At 36.3% G+C, this 27,239-nt stretch overlaps 1 protein-coding gene and 1 long non-coding RNA gene across 2 annotated transcripts; one reads left to right on the forward strand and one right to left on the reverse strand.

Annotated features, from left to right (window-relative positions):
- The first annotated feature begins 1,962 nt into the window (after positions 1 to 1,962).
- Positions 1,963 to 25,179, forward strand: LOC117996287 (sodium- and chloride-dependent GABA transporter ine-like). The gene is made up of 9 exons (XM_034984335.2): positions 1,963 to 2,516; positions 11,381 to 11,574; positions 17,372 to 17,506; positions 19,861 to 20,080; positions 20,192 to 20,688; positions 20,872 to 20,984; positions 21,440 to 21,719; positions 22,470 to 22,702; positions 23,826 to 25,179. The coding sequence occupies exons 1-9, from the start codon at positions 2,113 to 2,115 to the stop codon at positions 23,934 to 23,936; spliced, it is 2,187 nt and encodes a 728-aa protein (XP_034840226.1). The 5' UTR covers positions 1,963 to 2,112; the 3' UTR covers positions 23,937 to 25,179.
- Positions 25,175 to 27,013, reverse strand: LOC117996327 (uncharacterized). Its single transcript, XR_004675624.2, has 2 exons — positions 26,762 to 27,013; positions 25,175 to 25,733 (listed from the first exon to the last, which is right to left on the reverse strand). It is a non-coding gene; the product is annotated as an uncharacterized lncRNA (long non-coding RNA).
- Between the last annotated feature and the right edge of the window lie 226 nt (positions 27,014 to 27,239).

Below are 27,239 nucleotides of genomic sequence, written 5' to 3' on the forward strand. Positions count from 1 at the left end.
TTAGCACAGTATAATAATAGGTACTACGTAGGTCTTATGTAAAAGGAACGATCTGATGAATAGTTTCTGAGCTATAGGAAGGAACTCGTCAACGAGTAACAAGTAACAACAAAATTAATGCCGATCAGTGATTGCAATATTAGAAATAAATAGGTAGTTAGATTAAAAAGCAATTTTATTATATTTTTTGAGTAAATAAATTAAAATAACTACCACGTTCTTAAAACGGACTAAAAAGTATAAAATAAATATCTAGTTAAATGAAAATACTTGTAAGTATGATTTAAATCGAAAAACGTGGGATGCAATGCAATGCGCACTCCACGAAAGTTTTCAGATGAGACGATTTTTTCCTACTTAATTCACATTAATTTTTTTGAAGATGAAATACAGCCTATGTCACTCAGGAATAATGTAGTTTTCTACTGGTGAAAGAATTTTTAAAATCGGTTCAGTAGTTCCGGACATTACTTCCTACAAACAAACTTACAAACTTTACCTCTTTATAATATTAGTGTAGATGTAGATTCATACAATATCTACATGTATTGTCTATGAAATAGGTAAGTCCACCCGTGCGAAGCCGGATTGGTTCACATGGTTTGCAATGAATATCGATCACTACCCATTTTATGCGAAAGTGTGTTTGTGTATTGGTTCATCCTTCAATCACGTCGCTACTGAGCAAACGTGACTGTTCGAAGTGATTTTTTGCAAAGGTTTAAGTACTTAGTTAAAGACCTGGAGACATAGACTACTACTTGGTACAGAGATGACTTGCACTATGGAGACATTTTTAGACTGATTTGTATCCCGGAAAATCAAACAGTTCCCACGGAATTTTTAAATACCTGACCACGCGGACGAAATCGCAGGAACTGCTAGTAATTTATAAATCGTCTCTAGTCACGGTCGGGTCAGATGCTTTGGCCAAGTACTTACTATGTATAAGTATTTTATTATATTCTGTGATTTGGCCGAGAGCCGAGGAGTTGTCAAGCTAAATTGCTTGGAGGCAAATTTTTACCGGTAGGGTAAAGATTTGTCACCAAGCAATTTTAGCGTTCTGGTAGTTACTATGCCGCGTAGAAACCCATACTTAAGGAGTTAATAATAAACCCATAGGGGTTAACTATGGGTTAATTATTAAACTGCAAGACCCATACCATAATAACCTGCTTCCATCTAAGATTACATCATCACTTTCCACCAGACCACTAGACCAGGTCAGATGAGAACGCTGTCAGGGGCTAATCCATACTTCCATACTAATATAAATGCGAAAGTGTCTGTCTGCTAGCTTTTCACGACCCAACAGTTTAACCAATTTTGATGAAATTTGGTGCAGAGTTAGTTTCCATCCCGGGGGAGGACAACGGTTGCTTTTTATCCCAGAAAATCAAAGAGTTTCTACGGGATGTCTAAAAATTCAAATCCAAACGGCGGGCATCAGGCTAGTTTGTAATAAAATTTAAAAGAATTCTGAGGATTACCATGAGAAAAAATCATCATCAACGTCACCGCCGCCGCCGAGGAGATAACTATATTCTCTTAGCTCCCTTCAGCTCTGATAGTCAGTGTGCGTACTGCGTACCTACTCTATGCTACAGCCGGCACTTTGACAGATTTCGTGATGCAACCACTGCGACAGACGGACACACTTTCGCATTTATTATTATAGACTTGGATTGAGCTATTACTTTGATCACTTGGTTTGAGGATACGATATATTAATAATAATATAATGCGACATTTACTTCTTAATACGTTAGTACTATCATATTATTCCGTGATACAGACGATATCACTATAGGTGTAGTGTATTTAGGTATATATCTATCTATAGTAGACTCAAGCGCAGCATTACATATCGCGGTCAACACAGCGCATGCGCGGCCTCCTACCTCCCCTCTACTCTTCCCTTCTTGTGCCCTCCCCACTCTGCACTAGCAGAATCACACTTTGTTTACCAATTGCCGCGATTGACAAGTCAAGCCAGTCGGTCGGCCTGTTCTGCCGATCTCGCTCGCTTATATTTGGTGATTTATACAAGCGCGTTTCAGTGATAATCGCGACATCAATCACAACGTTATGACTTTGTGACGTAATACCATGAGTAAAGCCGATTCTTCGGCGGAAACCGCCTTGCCTAGTGTGGCCATCCACGTGGGTAACTTTGGAGATGAAGACCAGGAACACTTCAAACTTCTCGAGCCAAGTTCACAAGCACCTGTTTTAACGCCCTCTGGACAAATTCGCAAAGTCAAAAGTTTCACTGATACACACAGACTCAGAGATGTGAATGCCGCTTCGGGTGCTGCGTCCGCACGAAGTCTACGTCCATACGATCAGGTGACAGCTTACCCGGATGGTTCTGATAGCGGAACAAATCATTATGCTCCTTCTGTCCGTTCTCTTGCATCAATCGGAATGGGATGTACTGATGGCCGAAAAATGGTCATCCGACGAGTTCCTACCTCGCCCACGGAACTGTTTCATCTAGTACGTCCTCCTACGTAAGTATCTTTCCGGATGTCACATCCTCTAAATAACCATTATTCAATTGTTGCAACTGAGAACATTTCTGCATGGTAACTATTTTGTTACTCGATGCTTCCTACAAAAATGCAACTTCTTAGTATTTACTCAATTATATGTTTGAGAATGTATGTCATCTAACATAGTGTGTCGGCATAACCTACAAAAATAATTTTACTTGCAAAACGCATAGGTACAATAACATAAGTGCCTAAGTAATATGATTGTAACATGATTACTAATTAAGTTTTTACTTATCGGTTACTGTCGGTCGGTAAGGTTAAATTGTTATTTAATGCACATAAGACAATAAGCATACGGGAGTGAGGAAATATTAATCACTGGGAGACTTCCGAGACCGGCGACAAACGGTAGCGTCTGGTGACAGCAATATGAGACCACTGACCGTGTCTAGGGACACTACTGGTTCCTACACATTTTCTTTGACTTCGTATGAATATATACATTCCGAGTAGGAACGGTTATATCTACTGCTGTCGCATTCTTTATTCCATATCCAGTCGAAATTTCGAAAAATCCAGCCTTATATTCCTTGTCTAAGTACAATAATAAAAAGGAAATCCTTGTGCAAACTTAATCTAACCAACTTCTTAAGACTGCGAAGGAAACTTCACTTATGAGGTTATGGACGTAGCCGTAGGGCGTTGTAGAGATCATACCTATTATTAAACTTTTTGTAGAATATTAAAAAGGTGTTTTATGCCAAACATGTTTGAACAAAATACATAGACTGCAAAAATCATAACCCTTCCTTTTGGCTTTGCCGTAGTCGGGTAAAAAAACAGGTTGCTTAAATTATTTTTGGTTCAGAGCTAGCTATAGGCATTCCTGTAAGTATAGAAAAAAGCTGACAAAATTTCCTTTAAAAAGCCGTGTTGAATTTTTTTTGTATGTATAAATAAAAAAAATTACCACCAACACGTGATGCCATCAAACAGCACGGCTTAAAATCGGATTTAAAAATCCAGCAGTGGCATGGAAATCACTAAACTGTGGTTGGAATGGTAAAATGGTACATAAGTAGGGATTAACTGCGATTTGCATATCAGCACCTTCTGCGCTAGAGATTTTGCTAAAAAATGCCTGCGCGTGCACTATAGATTGCCACGGAACCTATAGTTGCAGAAAATTATATAAATTAATACAATATTTTTGCTTCGTTTTCGAGATATGTTAATTAGTCATGAACTAATAATTAGTATTTTCAATTTTCTAAGTAAGATAACTATATCAAGTGGGGTATCATATGAAAGGTCTTCACCTGTGCATTCGAAAACAGATTTTTATTTATTTGTATGTATCATAGTTTTTGAATTATCCTGCAAAATGTCGAAAAAAATACTACTGTAGTACGGAACCCTCATTGCGCGAGCCTGACTCGCACTTGGCCGGTATTTTTGATATACGCCGCTATTTCTAATTTTCAACCCACTAATTTAATATCATTCCGCGGTTTATCTTCTTAAATGACCGATGCCTGCAATAGAAACCGTCTTACTTCCTTTCTATATGATATAATATAACCAATATACGAAGTAGTAATCTTATTTCGTGAGGGAGATTTCATGAGAATTCAACAGTTAAATAAATAAATGTAAATACTATTAAGTATGTGCTATTATTATAGGTACGACTTACGAGTACATTTCATTAATAATGTGATTTCCGAACCAGTTCAGTCACAGACGTACTAGTAGGTACCTACCTAGTATATGAAATAAATAAATTTTGATTTGATTTGAATACTTAATTGTTTAAATGTTTTTCATATTATTTCGACTTTGAAAATGCATAAATACCTACCTGCATAATAAACGTATAATAGTATTTACATAACACTAATTACATAATCATTCAATACTTTAGGTAGGTAAGTAGGTATGTACAAACTTCAAAGTATCTCTTACACTGTAAGTTAAAAATGTATAACTAAAATAAATTTGATAAGGCTGAAGGCATAACACCTTTAGGTACAGATAAGCATACAAAGTAATCTTCAATATCTCGATGACCTACGTAGATTTGTAATGAACCGATAAACTCACATAACTGCTAAACTCAAAACCCCTCTTTTAGTCAGGAAAAAATAGCTATTCGCTATCCTATATATCTATTAGCTATAACCTATCTCTTTAATAATTATATTATACTAGCTGCCCTGGCGAACTTCGTACCGCCTAACAGTCGATTCTTATTCAGGAATTTTTTAAATATTTTCTCTCCGTAAGAACCATCCCCGTACTAGGAATATTATGAAAAAAGAATTAGCGAAATCGGTTCAGCTGTTCTCGAGATTTGCGATGCCAAATTAGAGATTTCAAGCACTAATAGTCTCTGAGATTAACCGAGGACGGACGGACGGACATGGCGAAACTATAACCCCTCTTTCACACGGCAGTCCAGTTTTTTGCAGGATCACGTTTTCTGCAGGATCCCGTTTGATGGCGAATGTGTTTGTATGCTAGCGAAACCAAGTGCGAATCAGACTGGCTCACCGAAGGTTCCGTACTAGTTATATTTTTTTGACATTTTGCACGATAAATCAAATACTTACCGTTTTTATAATTATCCATAAATATAAATAAAAATCTGTTTTAGAATGTACAGGTACTTTCTTTCATATGATACCCCTCTTGGTACATTAATCCTTATTTTGAAAAAGTTGAAATTGTTCATGAACATTTTTTTTATGTAACTACAAATTCACGGTTTTAGGGATTTTTCCCCTTACGGTGCGTGTACTATAAGACCTACCTACCTGCCAAATTTCATGATTCTAGGTCAACGGGAATTACCTTATAGGTTTCTTGACAGACACGATAGACAGACAGACAACGAAGTGATCCTATAAGGGTTCCTTTTTTCCTTTTGAGGTACGGAACCCTAAATATTAGTTTTTAGGGTTCGGTACCCGTAGTTAATCGGTCTGTCCGTTTGTCAGCGAGCTGCATATCATGAAGCGAAATAAAGTTTAAAAACGTAAAAGTTTAAGAGTGTCTGGCAGGGGGTTGCAACGATACTAGGTATCTGGCAATGCATTACGTGATTTCTAATACTATTATGAACAAATATTAGAAATAAATCAGACTTTATAGAGCGGAACGAGACCAATAATTAATCTATGCTTTATACTTTGACGTAAGATTTTTTTACACCTTGATTACCCGTTATCTCCCAAAGCCACCATTATCCAAACAAACATCCATTCAAACGTTCCTGCCAGTGTTGGGGACAATACGCAGAGAAACTTTCAGCTTTTATAATAATATAACGAAGGTCTGGCACGCGCTGGCTCTGTCTCTAATAGTTAAACCTACTTGAAAATTTCGACCCCCTATTAGAACAAAATAGGGAGTAAAAATTTTAAAGTATGTGATTGTGTAATAAGCACCTGTCATTGACTAGTAGGAATTTACGTGAGTATGCGATGTCATGGGGTATCGTATGACAAGGCTTTAAATGCTTACTTGAGTTACTTTAAATTCATCTAATTTATAAATATTCAAGCAGAATAGTTTTTCACTTACAATTAAATATCTATGAAAATACCGTTTGCTCCTTATCTCCGAAGTTTGAAAAGCGAATAATTTGAAATGCATCATGCATTAATTCAAATAAATATCGTTCATAGAAATTTAAGTAAATAATAATGTATACAGGAAATATCGATATAAAATATTAAGTATTAGTACAGGAAAAATAAAATGATGTCGAATGAACTAGCAGTTTAAAAAATCAGAAACAACTCTGTAAAACAATCTTGGGTAATTATGCGGTCCCAAACAAAGGGGATTTTGAAACAGTCCAAATCTCCAGATAACATCTAAATATATAAAAGGAAAAGGTGACTGACTGACTGATCTTTCAACGCACAGCACAAACTACTGAACGGATCGGGCTGCAGGTAGCTATTATGACTTAAACATCCGCCAATAAAGGATTTTTGAAGTCTGTAGTCCACGCGAACGAATTCGCGGGTTATAAGCTAGTTTATATATAAGTTTCCTTTCTAGATAAGGAACCCTGGGCACACGAGTGACTTGCACTTGATAGTTTTTTTAGTGGATTTCGCTGTAAGGAATCCAACCGATATCGCGTCATCTTGACCTTCAGTTTTGTCTGATAAGACTGCATTAATTTATCTTCTCTTTCGTATCTCGCACACAACATGGATCCGATTGATCATGCTCTCATTCTTATCGCAGACTTTTTGATAATTTAAATTAGTAAGTATTCATATTAGCGAATTGACATGGTAAATAAACCACTTTGCAAAAAAAACGGACAGTTTTGATTTTATGTTTAACTAGCTGACCCGGCGAACTTCGTTCCGCCTAACAATCGATTCAAATTCTTTTTTTTTTTTAAATATCAATTCACTATCAGAAATTCTCAAATCCCCACGATTTAGGAGTTCAGTACCTTGCAGCATCAGGATTGAGGAGTTGGGATCCGAAGTTCAATGATGTAGCCTATGCTTCGTACCTAAAATAATTTTGCATCATCCGCAGTTCCTGAATCATTATAGTTTAGGAGTGCTGTACCCTACATCATCAGGGTTGAGGAGTTGGGACTTGAAATCTGAGAATGCAGTCGTTGCTTGGTACCTATAATATGAATTCACTATGAACGCTTCCTGAATCTTGATAACTTAGGCGGGCAGTAACCCTGCAGCATCAGGATTAAGGAGTTGGATCCAGAATTTTTTATGGGACTACCACGAAAACTTCTTCTGTTGATTTAAAAAAAAAATTGCAAATCGGTCCAGAAACCTCGAAAAAATCGTTGTAAAAAAAAGAACCACCTCCTTTTTGACAGTTGGTTAAAAACCGATGACCTTGAAATATTTACGGAACAATTTTTAAAATATCCCCTTTCTAACAAAAAAAGAATGAATGAAATCGGACTACGCGTCAATGAATTACAGCTCAGTATACATTTTAACTTTCAACCCCTCTCCTAAGGGAACCATGCTGAATTTCGGGATAAAAAGTATCCTATGTTCTTCCTCATAGTATGACCTCAAATCGTATTAAGTTTCATTGGAATCCATTCAGTAGTTTCAGCGTGATGCGCGGCCGTGATACAGACAGACAGACAGACAGACAGACAGACAGACAGACAGACAGACAGACAGACAGACAGACAGACAGACAGACAGACAGACAGACAGACAGACCGACAGACAGACAGACAGACAAAAATGAAAAAAATTACAGTTTTGGGTTCAGTATCGATTATAGCGTGCCCTCGAAAAAAAAATTTCAAAATATCTTCAATGTACAGGATTGGACCTGTTACAGTTTTATTATAAGTATATTGATTGGCAATCACTTCCTACATATACCTAAACACTAAACACAACATGTAAAATATGTTACTGGCATGAAATAACTTCGGAAGACCGTCAGGCTTTAAGGAAGCGGAAGAGTACCTATTATACTTACATGGACCTCAAAAAGAACCTAGAAGAAGTAGGTACAGGGAGCTCAAGTTAGCCTATGGACAATAAAGAGGCTCATAGCTGCCAAATAAGCAGTCGGTGGCCATTTGGGAATAAATTGTGCATCCTGGACACAAGCGAACTGATGTAGCGTAGGTACTTTCTCTGATGAAGTTCGAATTTCACTATGTGGCGAAAACCTACACGATGCGACGTCGGCAGGTACCTAATATGAAGACGAGGGAAAGGCTATGTAGATACATATGCGTTTTGAAGAAAACTCCAAACACATGTCTCCGTTTTACTGTTCCGTTTTATCGTGTACTTTTTTTTCGTCGATGGCGTATGTAGTTGTATGAGCGACTTCACACATGGCACAGTATTCTGTATACAGTAAAAAATATCGTTCCGTAAAAAAATTACATTCCGTTTTGTCATCGAATACTGGACGGACGGAACGGAAAAATACGTAGAATTTTAACGGATAGATACTGTGTGCGTGGCGGGCGGTGTGTGCGGGGTGTAGGAGGGGGAGTGAAAAATTTCGATTCATCACCTCTTAACTGACTCATAAGTAAACTGTAAGCACCCTCTCTAGATATTTGGGCCATAAGTGGATGCTGCCAATAACGTCGAATCTTCCTTCTGCGACGATAGTACCAATACAACACGACAGCGTCCATCCTTGTAGAATAGCGACGGTATATTGCGAGTTTTCTGTTCACACATCGCATCCAGTAATGACGGATCCGTTGAACGTTATACGGTGCCTATGTGTGAACAGAGCATAAATTTATGACGTATCCGTTAAAAACGTACCAGTAAAACGGACTCCCATGTATGAACGGGCCGTTACGTTGAGGGCTCGTATAATTTTTGTACAGGTGTCCGTATTTTTCCAAAGGAGTGTAGGTATCTCTAATAAATAGACTCCGTTAATTTGTCGCATAAATAGCAGATGTCAGAACAAGATGACACACTTAAAAACTTTAGGAAAATTACGACAATATGAAAAATTATGAACTCCGACATATAATAAGTAAGAAAGCTTAGGCTACGTTTTACTAAGTTACACCGATCGCCTCTTTGCTGTGTACCTATTACGATGCGTTAAAGTTCCGTCCTCCATTTTCGAAACTATTCATCAGATCTTTATTAAATTCACATGAAATCTGGGCAGTACCACTTACGTAAAAAAAAAGAATTGTCTAAATTGGGTAAGATTTGGCGAAGAAACATCGACAAAAAATTATTGTCTAAGTATCCCGAACGAATTCTATTTATAGTTTTTCGAGATAAAAACTATCCTATAAGTTAACCCGGAGTAAATAAATTTTCCTTTTTTTCTCAGGGAGAAAAATGTGCTAGTAATCACGATGGACATTAATTATTATCTCTTCGAGCCGTGAAAGTAAAAAAAAAACTGTCGTGACTCGTGAGTTGATCGCGTTAGCAAATCTTTTAAGCTCTTTGCGACCTCACTTTTATCACTATTAGGACCAGCTCTAGCCTCTAATCCGAACAGCTTCATTGTTTAAGAACGATGTGGGTAAATACCTACAACTATTTACATTTCTAGATGGAAAAAGTATTATATATGGTATTGAATTTACAGAAATCGTTTCTTAGCGGATGCCTACGTCATAGCTATCTGCATGCCAAATTTCAGTCCGATCCGTCCAGTAGTTTGAGCTGTACGTTGATAGATCAGTCAGTGAGTCAGTCACCTTTTAATGTCTAAAATAAAACTTTTAAAAGTGAACCGACTTCAAAGCGTTAAATAATATTTTTTAAATTATATAGGTATAATAGGTACTTTCTTCAAATCAATAGGAAAAGCTGACTAGACTAACTGACTGACTGACTGATTGACTGATATATCAACGCACGGCTCAAACCACTGGACGGATCGAGCTGAAATTTGGCACGCAGATAGCTATTATGACGTAGGCATTCGCTAAGGATATTTGAAAATTCAACCCCAAAGGAGGTAAAATAGGAGTTTGAAATTTATGTGGTCTACGCGAACGAAGTCGCGAGCATAAGCGGTTTTACTACAAACCGATGAACAAAAATCAAAACTTATATTTTTGATAGTTTTTGATGTCGCTTTCTTGTCGGTCTGTGCGGCACAAGGATTTTTATTTTTTAGTTTCATATTCTTTATTGTACACCAAAAAGAATGGCACAAAAGAAACACAAAAAAGAAATTCATACAATCTACAATCTGAAGTTTTGCAAATGCAACCGATTTTACACTAACTCCCCAAAGGATGACAGTGCAACATTAACTTGCTTTCTTGTCTGTCTGTATGTTAATTAATTTTTCGTGTCAGTCAGTTAAAAAAGTTTGCATTCGATTTAAACTAACTTTCCGACGCGGGTGAAGTTGCGGGAATCATTTAGGTCATCATACAAAAATACTTGTCTAATATGAAATATTCAGTTAGTTACATCAATTGCGTTCACGCGTTTAGGTAGGTAGTAATTAAATATCTACCTATTCTCTTCGTAATAATACGATTTAAATATTCATCGAAACTATTTCGCATACGCAACTAATCTCACAGCACTAAAGTAAACACACTTGACACAAATAAGTAACAGCGTGAACATCTAAAATCTCCCATAATTCATATACAAATATTTCCACAGTATTTTAAGAGGGTATGAAGGTTATGTAAAACATGCAAGTGAAATGTACAAAATAAACTACAAAAAATCTTAATGAGATGGGTACCTACTTACCTAGTTTTTGTGAAAGGCCTTATTTATCTTATTGTTAGTGGGTAAGTTTACAAAGTTCTAAAGTCTAGTAAAATCTTAAGAAATCTTATTTTCAAAATAAAAATGTATTTTGTTTGATCTGTAGGTAGTTATAATATAAAAAAAATTCAAAAAATAAATAAAAACCGACTTCAATAACCACCAACACTAAAAAGTTAAAAATAATTTAATTTATTACCCGTATATTATGTATACGAGAGTTATTGTAGTTCTATACTAATATTTTTTGGAGCCGGTTAAAAATATGCTATGCCTGGTTAAAACCCTACTGTTAACAAAGCTATTACACTGATCGCGAGCAATTTACTCTAATCCATTGAGGAGTTCCGTTCTTCATCTCTGAAGATATTCATCGGATCTTTACCAAATTAAAATGGGACCACCTCTGAAGTATGTCCTACAAAACAAGAAAAGAACCATCAAAATTGGTTTATAATAATTATTGACGGAGTAATCGCGTAACAAACATTTAAAAAAAAAACATAGTCGAATTGAGAACCTCCTCCTTTTTTTGAAGTCGGTTAAAAAGATTACGACCCTTTGAACAGCTCATCAATGTTGTACTTATTATTCATGTAAATCGTTTGACAGGCCACCAGATGAAGACACAGCGTCTCATGAGAGTGACTGCGGCGAAGAGGAAGAAGATGCGGAGACCGTGCACTTGAAACCGAGAAGACCATTCTGGGCTAACAAGATACAGTTTGTGCTGGCTTGCGTAGGTTACTCCGTTGGCCTTGGCAATGTTTGGCGCTTCCCTTATCTTTGCTACAAGAGCGGAGGAGGTGAGAAAACTCATTTTCATTATTTAAAGATAATTCCTGTCGTATTTGATATTATTATTGATAACTATAGCTGATCCGCCCTGGTTTCACACGGGTGGGCTTATCTATTTCATAGAAAAATATGTGAAAATTTCAACTCTCGACCTATTACGGTTCACGAGATACAGCCCACTTACAGACAGAGGGACGGACGGACGAACGGAAGGACGGACGGAGGCTTAGTAATAGGGTCCCGTTGGCACCCTTCGGGTACGGAACCCTAACATACTGTTTTGAGCTAATCGGATCGATAATAATACTTTCTCCAAGTAAAACTTTAAAAATAATATACATTTGAGGCACAAAAATTGTTCGGTTGCAGTTTTATTATAATTAGTGTACAACCTTATATCCGCGACTTCGTCCACGTGTATTACACTAATTTCAAACCCCTTTTTCACCCCCTTAGGGATTCAGTTTCAACAATCCTTTCTTAGCGGATATCTATGTCGTATTAATAGCAATTATACCAGCCCGTTCCGTCCAGCAGTTTGAGCTGTGCGTTGGTAGATCAGTCAGTCAGTCAGTCAACTAAATATATATATATCAGAGTGAGTTATTATATAAATAAATAATAATCATTTATTTGCAATAACGTTGATACAAAAAGATATATGGTAGGTTGGTACATTATGTATAGTTGTTAGATTACGCAATAACATCTTATCTCAATAATTCCATGGTACCTACGTAGGCATCTAAAAATATATATACCTATACGTAGCGTTTCTATATAATTTGTATGAAATTTGTTATATACGCAATAAATGGTTTACACAAAATGTTATTATTAAGTACCTACGTTATATTAGTCTCCAATAACAATCATTTTTAGCACTGCCTAACTAACAAGACACACCCTGCACCCACCTATTTTTCCAATAGCTTCGTGACCAATTTATTTGGTTAGTTCTTATTTACTTTTGCTTAAGTACATAGTTATGAATATTCTCTATATAAATCTATAGCTATATCATACTTATACGTACTACTCTACACGTAATGAACTCTGTTCGTGAAAAATAATTTAACACGAACTGTCCGCAAACGGTAAGTAAATTAGATAATTTACTTACTTCACGAGACCATTGATGTCACAAAGAAGTCGTGCACAGCATGGCATTGGTTTATTTTGCACTCTTAGGCCTAATTCTTGATAATGTATTATACAAATCTTATGGATTTTTTTTTAATGTCAATTATTGTCAACCTCACCATCTGGGCGTAAATTGTGAGTTCCACTTCCAAGCCACTGAGAGCTTGTCAAATTCATTTAGCTGATTGATTGCTAAACCACTGCATTGATCATTAAATCTCGCCATACTTAATGTTTTTCATTACTTATTTACTTTGGTAGCATTCGTAAGATTTAAAACTATTAGTGCAATAAAATTCACGCATTTATCTCTCGTGCACTATGAAGGAATAAAATTAATGCAAAACTACCTATGCTCATTATTTACGAAATAATGAGGGCCAAAGTGGCCGTTTTATTGCTACGCTACACTAGCACTACTATGGTGAATATACCGAAAAATCTGAATTTTCTTAGCATGAATTTATAGGTAAACAAAAATTACCACAATTAAATTATTGTGAGACACACCCTCTACCATCTAACTAGCTAAAGTTGGCCAAGATAATGTACAGTTGGACTTCGAACAAACTGTATAGTGAAAAAAGAATGGACAAGAGTGAGTCGGACTCGCGAACCGAGGGTTCCAGATCTTGGAAGGATATTATGTGTTATTTTGTTATTTATATTATCTCCAACTGCAAATGTAAGTTTTAATTATATAACTCCCAAACTAACGACTTTAGGTTTTTATGCTGTTAGACCTTGCTTCTTGCCTTTCATAATTCTAGGTCAACGGGAAATATCCTATAGGTTTTGATTTATTTGCGACATTACCTTGTCTATTATACTGGTGTGGTTCTTTAGTAAGTATTATGTTCCTTCCTCTTGCTAGAGCTTCCATCAACTGACTACCTCGGTCTTACTTTTCTATCCATGTTTTTTCTCTGGAGGCAAATTGCTATTTGTATGCCACACTAAAACCTTCAAAGGTTTTGATAATTGGCAGAATGGACGATTCTAAACACACTAACCAAAATCCCGTTTAAGACAATAATTCCTTTAAGTACCAAAATCATGACAAATATAAATAAATCACGACACGAGTGTCAAAATATGCGGCATAAATGGCCGCTTTTTTAGATTGTGCTAAGAAGTTTGATTTATTACAGCTCCAAGGGATCGCAAATCCACATACCTAATTATGATATAATGATATTAATTAAAACTTGATATCCGCACAGTCCTGACAAAAAAGTGTTTTGCCAGACAGAAGATAGACGGACAACGAAGTGACCCTATAAAGGTTCCTTTTATCTTTTTAGCTACGGAACTCTAAAAATAACTTAGTTTCTGTTCATTCTTCTTTTAATTTTTTGGTAAGGAAGTTAGGGGCGTTATGGATATGAAATTTCGGATCTGAATACGGATACGGATGGAGGAATAATAATATTATACCGGTTTCAGATACGGTTACGGATATGAGATTATTTCGGTTTATCCATTAATTTCGGATAGTTACGGACGGGCAAAAACGAACACCTTATATATAACATGTCTCATTTACTATCCATTAGTTTTGGATAGTTTTGGTTATAGACGACTATAACATGTCTACTTTAGACTTCGCCCCTATCCGAAATTATTCGAAACTTTTATATGGGATTCGTTTACGGTTACGGAAAGATTTATATTTCGGATATCCGATAGTTTCGGTTACGGTTCTACTGGATGGTTCTATGGATTTGAACGGGTCAATATCTATGATAGTTTGTATGCCGAAAAACAATAGGGATATGGAATGATAGTTTTTGTCGATGTTACTCCATAACTCCGTCAAATCTTAACCGATTATCACAATTCCTTTTTCTTTCCAAAGGTTGTACGTATACAGGTAAGTCTCATGTAAAAATGAAGATCTGATTTAAGTTTCGGAGCAGGAGGACGGAACTCCTTAACGGGAAGCAGAAGATCGATAGCGATTAGTAAAAATTAGACTTTTAACCATAATACATAAATATATAATAATACATAGATAAGTACATTTTATTTCCTTCTCTATTAGTAACAGATTTTGGTTAAAAACCGGCCAAGTGCGAGTCAGACTCGCGCACCGAGGTTTCCGTACTCGGGTTCGACATTTTGCATGATAAATCAAAAACTATTAGGTATGCATAAAAATAAATAAAAATCTGTTTTAGAATGTACAAGTAAAACCCTTTCATATGATACCCCACGTGGCATAGTTATCTTACTTTGAAAATACTAATTATTTATTCATGAACACATTTTTTTTAATGATGCAACCTTTTCACGCTCACGCTTCACGTTTCTTCACGCTCACGCTTTTCGGATTCATGCTTTTCGGATTTATTCCTTTACTTGTGCTTTAAGATCTTTCTACCTGCCAAATTCCATGATTGGGTCAACGGAAAGTACCCTATAGGTTTTCTTGACAGACACGGACGGACGGACGGACGGACGGACAGATAGACAGACAGACAATGAAGTGATCCTATCATTCAGTAGTTCAGGGTTTCATATCATTAAGTAGGTACATTTCATGAAGGTTTAATAATGTGTTGTAAGTAATTTAACTTATTCATAATATTATGAACTAGATGATACCCGCGACTTCAACTGCGTGAAATTAAATTTTTAAAATCCCGTGGGAACTCTTTGATTTTCCGGGATAAAGCCTAAACCCTATAAAGCCTATACCCTTCCCCGGTATGCAAGTTATCTCTGTACCAAATTTCGTCAAAATCGGTTGAACGGATGGGCCGTAGAAGGCTGGCACACAGACAGATATACTTTCGCATTTATAGATACCTACTATTAATACGGATAAGCTAAATTATTTATTTATGGAATAGGTGACTAGTAGATTATAATACATTGATATTATTACTTCTAATAAAGCCATAAACAATTAGATTAATAAATAGAAAACAATAATTATTATCTAGTTATCAAATAACCTAAAATATATGATGACAAATCAATTTGGCACTCCGAAATTAAGAAACAATGACTTCTTTTCGTGTTACTCATGCTTTTTCTTACAAGTACAAACTGATAACATTGAATTAAACGTGATATATGGCATTATTATAGTATAACTATCAAAATTATATAAATTACTGATAGACGAAAATTAGATGGTATAGATTTGTACTTATTCGCCCTTTGTATGACTATCGAGCATGGATTAAAATTGGACAATAAATTGATGGTAGAAAATAAAAATAAAATAAAATAGACATGAACCATTTCACAAGTAGAAAGTGAAAAATCATGTGAAAAGCCTTTTTATATTATTATGCCCCACTACTACCCTACTTAAAGTAGCCTGTGAAAAACTACGTGTGAAATATCACCGCCACAGACTACAGTGTATATAATCACCGCTATTGATTTTGATCATATTAATTTCTAATTAAATTAATGTAGGAAACGCAATTAGATACTAAGTGCGAAAATTGAAAGATCTCTTCTCGTGAAATCACTGTGAAGAAAAATAATCACACCAAACGAAAATGATGTAAAAGCTATTATGTATCTAAAAATATAAAAGAAAAGGTGACGGTCGGATTTTTAAAAATTCGACGCCTTATGGGGCGAAATAGGGGTTTGAAATTATGTAGTCCACGCGGACGAAGTCGCGAGCATAAGCTAGTTCTGAGATAAAAGTAGCAATAATAATGAATTGATAGTGTGAAGACATAAATACCTAAAAGGTAAAACAGTACCTGCCTACTATCAACGCAGCGCCTAAATTATTATCGTCTCGAGCTAACGATTGGGTTAATTACGACAATTCCTTAAGGTCAACTTATTGATATCAAGGACAAGAATAGACCAAAGCCAGGAAATATTAGAATCGCTCACCAACGTGGCTAGAAAACAATGTAGGTTACTATAGATAGATGAGAGAGAGTAGATCAGCGGTAGCTATGCCAGTGTACTGATCTGTTTAAAACACTTAAACGAAGATGGTTTTACGTCTTAACACAAAATAAATTAAAAAGAAATAAACGTAAGACACGTAATCTAAACACTCACGAAATATTATTGTCAGCTCGCTACGTTCAAGTTAGATAAATAAATCAAATTCAGCCGGAGCAGGCCCTCTGTAGTGAGACTGTACCACCTGTACCATTGATTTTGTGGCCATTTTTTTCTACTATAAACTATATAATTTCTAATACTGAGAATGCAGCACCACGGCACCCGGCGGCTGGCTGACTTTATCTACATAACTGCATAACGGCCTATAAATAAAGGTACTATAGAATGAATGATAATATTGTGATGTGATTATTTGCTTCCGTATTAGGTCATCTATCTATCTCACTATCTACATTCTATCTACATACTACTACATCTACATACTATCACTATCTACATTCTAGAATCAAAATTTTAGATTAGGTATAATTATTAGTTGCAGTTAAAAAAGGATTATTAAGTAGATAGGTGTGCAAACCCCTAGCGGGGCCCTTGATCTTGGGGCATTGTAAACCTATAAACCATTAAGTGCTCACGCAATTTAATGTTTATTTTTATTTAGTGTTTCAAAGATTATGGAATCACCACTAGGCTATCGCTGCCCGAATTGAGAAAGACTTGTATTGTGTTGGTTGGTACTTCGTAATAATAACTTCTAACATTTTGTTTCAGGAGCATTTCTGATACCCTACTTCATAATACTCCTAGTATGCGGCGTGCCTATGCTGTTTATGGAACTGGCTATAGGTCAATACACCGCTCATGGGCCTATCGGCGCGCTCTCACAAATTTGCCCGCTATTCAAAGGTAAACCTCTCATTACGCAATGATAAGTCCAAGGACGACACATTGGTATGGTGCGCGAAAAACAAGTAGTTCAATCTGAAGTTGCAACATAACAATTGCGCTCAGCCCTCAGGTCATACACTAAAAATTAAATACACAAGTTTGGCTTAGGTCTATTTCAGTATAATGCACAGTCGTACGCATCGTGTTCAGCTTGATCTAGGTACTTACCTACCTGTTTTGCGCGTACTGTAACACACACATTGAGTCAATCTTTCATGCATCTAAAAATAAATAAATAGATTTTTATAGTTACATACTAGGGATAAGCTGTGATAAAAGATTAGGACGCCCGTCTCCTAATCGGAGGTCGGGGAGTTATGTGCGTTTCAAGTAATTCAATATCACTTGCTTACCGGTAAGGAAAACATCGTGAGGAACCCTGCATGCCTGAGAGATCTCCATGTTCTCAAAGGTGTGTGAAGTCTGACAATCCGCACTTGGCCAGCTTGGTAGACTATGGCCAAAACCCTTCTCACTCTAAGAGGAGACCCGTGCTCTGTAGTGAGCTGGCGATGGGTTGATCATGAATTCATGATGATGATGATGATGATGAGGGGTAAGCCGTAAGAGGTAAGAGACGTGTGACCCAGTCGCACGTATATCAATCAGTTGCTACTGTTAAGCAACGTTGGGTCAACGTTGGTAACTGGATAGATGACTGACTTTGGGACCTGAGGTCGAAATTTGCCCTAACAGTGGTTATTGTTTCTATCACTCTTGGAAAAGAAGACGGATGAACACTAGCAAGTCAGATAGGTAGGTACTAACCTGACTTCTGTTAATCTGACAGAAGTTGCATCTCCACACAAGGTCGATTAACACGCGGACAACGTTATCGATGCTAACACGTGACGTGCTAATAATATATAGGCGCCATAGTCGTGTATATGTCGTGATTTTGTATAGGTCACACGTGATAAGTAAATTACAGTAGGTATTCATCAGACGGATGACCATAGGTGATAGAAGATCATAGAAAGTATTAACTAATAAATAAGGGTAATCCCGCACTGCGAAATTGCACCGAGCGATTTCCCCCCAGGAATTCTGTTCAGTTCCACTCACGAAAAAAAAAGCGCGACAGATTTCATACATATTTACGTGTGAAATCTGTCGCGCTTAATTTTTTCGCGAGTGAAGTCAGTGACAGAGTGAGTCACAGAATTTTGCGGATAAACCCGCGCGGTGAAAATTTACAGTGCCCTATTCACACTTACCCTAAGGCTCTTTACAGACTGGGTCCGATCTAAATCCCAGAATTCTCCATCCGAAGTAGGTAGGTACGGCTTCGGAAAAACGGAATTCTGATTATAGTGCGCAACCCCTCATACAAATATTAATTAGCTACTAGTTACGGCTATTTCAGACAGACTACAGTGCGTAAAGTCTCTAAAGATTGAAAGAATTAACGCACGACATTGACGTCGTGACGATGACAACTTACCCATCGCAATCCATACAAGCTACAAGTACAAGTTATAACTTGTACTTGTAGGGATCGCGACTTATAATTTAAAACCAGCCAATTGCGAGTCACTCATCCACCGAGAGTTCCAAGGATCCGCCGATCGACGGACGGATTTAGTCGCACCATAAGGGTTCTTTTTACAGTTTTGGTAAGGAATCCTTACAAAGAACTGTAATCTGTAAGAAGAAATTCACACGGCTAAGCCTCGTTCCTGACGTGCAGTCGTGCGCTGCCAGTGTGACGTGCTGAACTGCATACAGTTCCTTGCAAGGACGTGATACTCCCAAGTCCATGTATCAAATCATACACGCGTGTGCACGCGTTTATTACATCGTCCCGCCGCTGCTGTGGTGTGCGTACCCCTAGCTGGGCTAGCGGGACCCTTGATCTTAGGGTGTAAACCAATTAACCATTTAGTGCTCACTCAATTATCTTCATTTTTATTTGATGATTATGGAATAAAATAAATTCGCCCAGCGGGGCTCTTTTCTTTTCATTTCATTGTCAAATATAAATATTATGGTTTATTATTTTCACAACTCACACGTCAGTAAAAAAAACGCAACTATCCTATCTGTTTTAGTTTAAAATTTATTGCCTTTTATAAAACACAAACTTCCTGCATGAGCGTACCCCTATAGCGATTAGCGAACCCTTGATCATAATGCACAGTGCAACTGCAAATGCAGAGTTCTCGACACTGCTCACTCTTTACGTATTACAAGTTACAACTCATGACTGAATAATTTCTAACTGGACTAATAACTGCCAAAGTGCCAACTTCTTTCTAGGTTCTGACGTAAGGTTTAAATTTTTCAAGTTAAGGGATCTGTTTAATTTGCAGGAGCTGGCGTAGCGAGCGTGGTGATCTCTTTTGTAATGTCCACGTACTACGCAGTCATTATCGCATGGGCCATTTATTATTTCTTCACATCATTTAAATCGGAGGTGCCATGGGCAAGCTGTTCAAACAGGTGGAATACGCCACAGTGTTGGGTTCCCAACCATAACACTAACATTAGTAAACCAAATGGTTCTCAAACACCTACTGAACAATTTTTTGAGTAAGTAATTTTAAGTTTGTTTTGTTGTAAAGTTATAACTTAAAGGTTACTGTTTATAACAAAGTATTAGATACGGTGCATTATATTTATTTTGAATTCGTATACTTTCAGGAAAAAGGTCTTAAGCATGAGTGATGGTATAGAATATCCTGGTGGCATGCGGTGGGAGTTGGCAGCTTGTTTAGTTTGTGCTTGGGTTCTGGTTTACTTCGCACTATGGAAAAGTATTAAATCCTCAGCCAAAGTTAGATACATCACTACAACCTTACCATTCTTACTGATTATAGTATTCCTTGGTCGATCACTAACACTCGATGGTGCTGATAAAGGCTTAAGATTTTTTTTCAAACCTGACTGGGAACTTCTAAAACAATCAAGGCCATGGGTGAACGCCGCCTCGCAAATCTTCAATTCCATCGGAATCGCCTTTGGGTCAATGATAATGTTCGCCTCTTACAACCGTTTCGACAACAACTTCCTACACGACACATTGGCTGTATCATTAATCAACGCGGTTACTAGTCTCATCGTGGGCATATTTACTTTTGCTACTATTGGAAACATAGCCTTTGAGCAAAACACATCTGTGAAAGACGTCATCGCTGATAGTAAGTATACCTACCTACAAGAAATTGGATTTTGGTATCATTGATATCTAAGTACTGTCCTTTGATCTTTTATCATCTTTTTGTGTTTAACGTTAAACTTGAGTGAGACCTAAAGATTGTTCTTTACCTTACACTCGTAGGTACCTATATGACGGTAGTATTGTATTTATCTATTTCTTTCAGGTCCTGGATTACTCTTCGTTGTATATCCCCAAGCTATCGCAAAAATGCCAGCATCCCAGCTTTGGGCCGTATTATTCTTTTTTATGTTCCTCTGTCTCGGTTTGAATAGTCAGGTACCAAATTCTTTAATTATTTATTTTATACGTTATTTATTACATAATGTACCTAAGATGCATAATGTTATATGATACGCAAGCAAACAATCTCCAGTCGCAGCGATCTAGTCGATTTCCAGAGGCTCAATGCTGCCTACAAACGTTAAAATGAGCGATTTAATACAGCGATCGAACGCAGCAAGTCGTCAAAACGCGATGCAGCATCGAAACAATCGCTGAAACGCGCGATGTCCATACGGCTATGGAACGCAGAAAGTCGTCATAACGCCAGGCAGCATCGATGCAGTTGGACTAAGAGCCAGCGCGTACCAGACCTTCGTTATTTAATAAAAGCTGAAAATTTCTATACTCTCTATATCTCTCTCTATACGCAAAATACGTTATACATTGTCAAACAAATATTACATTTCTGTTAAACAATTGCATAATATGTAAAATTAACCTTGTTGCAGTTCGCAATCGTTGAAGTAGTGGTAACATCCATACAAGATGGTTTTCCTGACATGATACGCAAGCGCCTTGTGTACCACGAACTGTTGGTGCTGTGTGTTTGTGCTGTTTCTCTTGTATTCGGCTTACCACATATAATACACAGCGGCATTTACATTTTTCAACTAATGGACTATTATGCTGCTTCACTCAGCATTACATATCTGGCTTTCTTTGAAATGGTCGGTATAGCGTGGTTTTATGGCGTTGACAGATTGTCTAAGAATATCAAGCAAATGACTGGTACGTACCAATTTTATTTTTTAGACTATATCGAAAAAGTTAGATCCTTTTAAACGAGTAGATGTTTACAAAACTTACTGATGTTTCAAGTTTACCCATCATCATCATCATCATCAACCCATCGCCGCCGGCTCACTACAGAGCACCGGTATCCTCTCAGAGCGACAAGGGTTTCCTCTCAGAGTGACCATAGTCTACCACGATGGCCAAGTGCGGATTGATTTGAGAACATTATGGAGAACTCTCAGGCATGCAGATTTCCTTACGATGTGTTCCTTCACCGTTAAAGCAAATGATATTTAATTACTTAAAACGCACATAACTCTGGAAAGTTAGAGGTGCATGCCCGGGATCGAACCCCCGACCTCCGTTTAGGAGGCGGACGTCCTGACCACTAGGCTATCACAGCTTTGTTTACTAAGTACTTAAACATAATAAATAACACAATTTAAATAAATATGTAACGCCTACATAATACATATCTACCTATTATATCTTCTTTAATAGATGGAACACATACATTTTGGATGGCCACTATGAATACTATAGGTATCTAATAAAAATAAAACAATTGCATTGTTTTAAGCATCCGCTGGCATTCATTGAACTAATTACTAAACTGAAGCAGCGGAAGCGGATACAATTATTACTTACCTAGAGCTACCTACGTAAAACGAACTACAAGCAAACGTTAAAATAGGTGGTACATACTTACTACATATTTGAATTAAAACTATTCTTTTTTTTCAGGACAATGTCCATCGCTATATTTTCGTTTCTGCTGGCTAATAGCGGCGCCGGCGCTGTTACTGGCGCTTTGGGTTGCGAGCTTAGTGGACTACATGCCTCCAAGTTATCGTCAATATCAGTACCCGGCATGGGCACAAGTGTTGGGCTGGACCATAGCAAGCGTGTCCCTATTGTGCATACCGGTGTATGCCGTCATAGTTATAATCAGATCCCCTGGATCTAGTTTCAGAGAGGTATGTGATAAATCCATACTAATTTTATAAATGGGAAAGTGTCTGTTTGCTAGCTTTTCACGGTCCATCTGTTTAGCCGTGTTTGTATACCGTTACCGAGCCCATCTCTGTACCGAGTTTGAAATTAGATAAGTATAGAAATAGCTTTTATCCCGGGGACGGACATAAGACTGTTATTGTCCTGAAAAATCAAAGAGTTCCCACGGGATTTTTGAAAAAACCTAAATCTTCGCCTAAATCTAAGAATTCGCAAGCATGATACATTTGGTACAGACATAGATTTCGTATATAGTTTAGGCTACTTTTATCCCGGAAAATCAGAGTTCCCACGGGATTTTTTAAAAAAACCTAAACCCAAGCGGAAGTCGCGGGCATAATCTAATTTAGGTACAATATATATTCAATTTACTAACTATATAACTTGTTCGCATACACCACATCACAACGCGGAACTAGCCATAACTGGCCTGAACACGATGATCCTCTATACCTACCTACAGCATACCTACCGCGGGTCCTGATAGGTATTCGAATTCCAGCAACTAATATAGGATATCGGAGTTCTCTATTTAAAATACTTACCTACTTGAGTTTATCGGATGTTTTAGAGTAGGTAGGTAATGGGGCCGATTCTCTAGTACACAATCTCTAAACTAAACTAAATTAACAGGTTTAAATCTAGTGCTTTCCTTTTCCGCAAGCAACACTATGAAAGGGATAGCAATAGATTTAGACGTGATATTTTAGTTTAGTTTAGAGATAGTGTACAAAGGAATTAGCCACAATAATTAATTTATTATCCATTGCACAAAATACACACTTGAAGACTTTTCCAGTTTTGGACCTATGCAAATATCAAAATTAGTTAGACCTTACTTACCTCAATGGAATCCAACTTTCCAGCACCTTAAAATAAAAAACTTATCATTATTTATTACTACTACCTATACTAGGATTTTGGTCAACAGATATTTACTTATAACTTTTACTTTGTTAAGTTAAAGTTATAAGTAGACATCTGTTATATTTAGATACCTCTGATATTTAGATACCAATTTGCAAACAATAATTAGGGCAATAGGTATGTTTAACCAATCTTGATTTGCTGATGATTTTGTTTCAGAAACTACGTAATTCAATACGCCCAACGTCTTTGTGTGATTGCGGTGTTGCTGATTGTGATCTATGCTGTTCAGAATCTGAACCGCCCGACGACAAAGTGACGATTAACTAGTCTTCAATCTACTATATACAATTTAATTTAAATAAGAATCGATAAAATCGGTCTCTTGTACCTATTGAAATATAATGAGTGTTATCAACTTATAAAGTGATAACAATAAACAAACAAGACAAAAACTTGATAATATGCTCATCATAATATAGGTGCGAGTAAATTATCTTGAATTAGCTATGACTCACGAGCCTTGTGCTCAACTTGAAACTACATAGGTACATAGTATAAAATGTGTGCTCTTGTGACAGTGACATAGTTTGTAACACTCAAAGGTGGTAAATAGGTAGGTAGGTACTTCAGTGGGCTCCAAACAGATCTGTTGACTGCAGTAAGATACGAGTAAATGAGTGACTAGTATGTGGATTACCAAACCTTCAATTTTAGATAAGCTTTTAAATAGGCACCTATATCTTGTTCTAATAAAAACTTTCAATGTCATAGATAAAACATAACATTATATTATGTTAATATTTAATATTTTATTGATCGTGAAACTGATAGATTGAAAAAATGGATTAAGTTCTTTAAATTATATACTGACATAATATATTATATATACTAAAAATAATATCATCACATATGATTATTGAAATGGTAACAGAACATTCAGTTTTAATTAATAGAAGACATTCCATTAGTATTACTTTATTCCACTACTCATACGAGTGACTCACAAGAATTTTGTGCCAGGCTTTGCTGGACCTGTGCCTTTGATATTGTATGAATGAAATGTAGCCACCGCCATGTTATTATAATGGCACGAAAAACTAGTCTTTGATAAGACCTATGTCTTACTGACCAATATAATACCTATTACTGTGATCAAACACATTCCAAACGAATACTTTTTGTTAATAGATATAATATTATATTCTAAGATTGACAGATATTTTAAATAGTAAATTCTCAGTTAAAATCACAGAGCTCAGAATCAGCTTAGCTTGTTAAAATACAACACTGAGTTGTGTAAAAAATTTAAGTTAAATATGTTATAGTAAGTAGGTAAGTACTGAACTTTAATGTTGTTATTGTTTCTAACAAGCAATACCAGCACTGAAATTTAACTCCTAAGACACCCCGGAAAAACGTGAATTAAATAATGTTAGCTTGAGTACAACTCTTTTGGTACAAGATATAAATGTGAAATGTATGAAATGACTAAAATGTAAATAATATGTTTAGTTGAAGAATAAAAATAAATGTGATACATATTTAAGAGAAAATACAAAAGTAAATGTAATTGAGTGTTTTATTTCATATATTATTATGCTAGTACTTAGTTTACATTCCAACAATCATAAGAATTGCATAGATGGGCATCGCGCGATCTATTAGGACACCTCTGTTGGATCATTTTGATCGCACGATGAGAACGCATCGCGCCATCGTACGATCGTTGCCAATAAGAACGACGCAACACTTGACAAATTCACCTTCTATTCTACTTGTCTACAAGATTTTCTTTAATATATGTATACTTTTAACTGATGCTGTCTGAACAACTTTAAATATTATGGTTGCCAATTACTGTAGTGCCATTAAAAAAAGCTACATAATGTGGACAAATAAGGATGTTTGACAAATACTGCTGCTTGTTATTGAAAACTAAGCAATGTGAGAGTTGATTGGAATATATTTTAATATCGACGCTACAGGAGTTAACCATAAAACAAGGAATTATATATTTACTATGTTAAGGAAACCATCATGTCTTTCTCTTCTTTGGACTGCCACAATTTTCTGAAGTTTCTTCATTGTCACTGCTATTTATTTCTTCTTCAATATTATAGTCATCTGCAATTAATACACCCAGATTATCAAATTATAATCATTAATTTTTTGCTAACCATTCCTAAGATAAATATTTTTGTACCTATTCTAGTAATTTGATTACCTTCAAAATATCACATAGGTACTACTTATTCTTATATTCATAATGCTTATGGAATACAGGATACAATCTCATAATAATATTATGATTCTTGTGTACTGTAATATTTCTGGCCAAAGAAATCATCAAGCAAATGGTAATGGTAATATTATAATGCAACCCATTTTTGTATACCCTGATAATAATGTACTGAAGCATTGTAAGGGGCACCTTCATAAATTAATGTATACTTAAGACTAAACTAATTCTCTTGCTAAAAAAGTGAGAATCAATAAGTTTTATTTTTAAGTAAATGATGCCCGCAACTTTGTCCACATGGATTAACCTAGGTTTTAAAAAATCCATCGGGAACTTTTTATTTTCCAGGATAAAAAGTCATCTGTAATCTGTATGTCTCTAGGATAATAGCTACTGTACCAAGTAGATGAGGCCTGTAACTTCGTCCATGTGCATTTAATTTTTATTTGAATTCTGTAGGATTTCTTTAATTTTCCAGGATCAGAAATAGCTCATGTCCTTCCCCAGGACAGGATGCAAACTATCTCTGTAGCCGTCAAAATCGGCCACAAATGGATAGTCTGTGATTTGTGGAAACCTAGCAGACAAACACTCGCATTTAGTACTACATGATCCGCGACCTCATCTGCGTGGATTTAGATTGTTTAAATCTCCTGGGCACTCCTTGATTTTGCGGGATAAAAAGTTACCTATGTCAATTCCGGGACGCAAACTACCTCTGTACCAAATTTCATCAAATAAAGTTCAATCGGTTAAACTGTTGGGCCGTGAAAAGCTAGCAAACAGACAGACAGGCACACTTTCGCATTTATAAAATTAGTATAGATATGGATGACGGAGGCATGAGGAGCTATAAAAAGCTAAATAAAGCTAATGATTAAGAACTGCACACAAGTTTAATAGTTTTACTAACCGATATTATCGTCGTCTGTAATTCTTTGCGTTAGTTTTTCGTTGACTATTTGACGAAACGCCTCTAAAGACTTGATTAAATGTACAGGATCTGTATTAGTGACATATTCAACTGTGTTTATAATTTTATTGTTCTCATATTCATTTAATTGTATTTTCTTTAGCATATTTTTATGATTTTTAATTTTTAAAAATCTACACCACCAACCAGAAATAAAAGTTCTACACAAACATTTCCAAGTTCCAACCACAGATCACTAACACAGACCAATAACATGATCACTAACAAATTAACAAAGAGTATTTATAATCACACTAATAGTATCACTAAATACTAGTCCTCTGGGGCAGCGACCAGAAAAAAAATCTGGAGATTAGTCGTAGACCGTCGTAGATAGAGTAATAAAGGTAGATACAGGAATGTTTGCTTTCTCATTCACACTAAAAAGAGAGCACTGTGATAAATAGAGACGCAGCTA

Source organism: Maniola hyperantus, chromosome 3 (genome assembly GCF_902806685.2).
Source record: "Maniola hyperantus chromosome 3, iAphHyp1.2, whole genome shotgun sequence".
Taxonomy (NCBI): domain Eukaryota; kingdom Metazoa; phylum Arthropoda; class Insecta; order Lepidoptera; family Nymphalidae; genus Maniola; species Maniola hyperantus.

Coding starts and splice junctions, on each gene's coding strand:
- LOC117996287 (XM_034984335.2), top strand. CDS start 2,113: ATGAGTAAAGCCGATTCTTCGGCGGAAACCGCCTTGCCTAGTGTGGCC. Junction 11,575..17,371: donor TTGCTACAAGAGCGGAGGAG/GTGAGAAAACTC, acceptor ATTTTGTTTCAG/GAGCATTTCTGATACCCTAC. Junction 20,081..20,191: donor CCTACTGAACAATTTTTTGA/GTAAGTAATTTT, acceptor GTATACTTTCAG/GAAAAAGGTCTTAAGCATGA.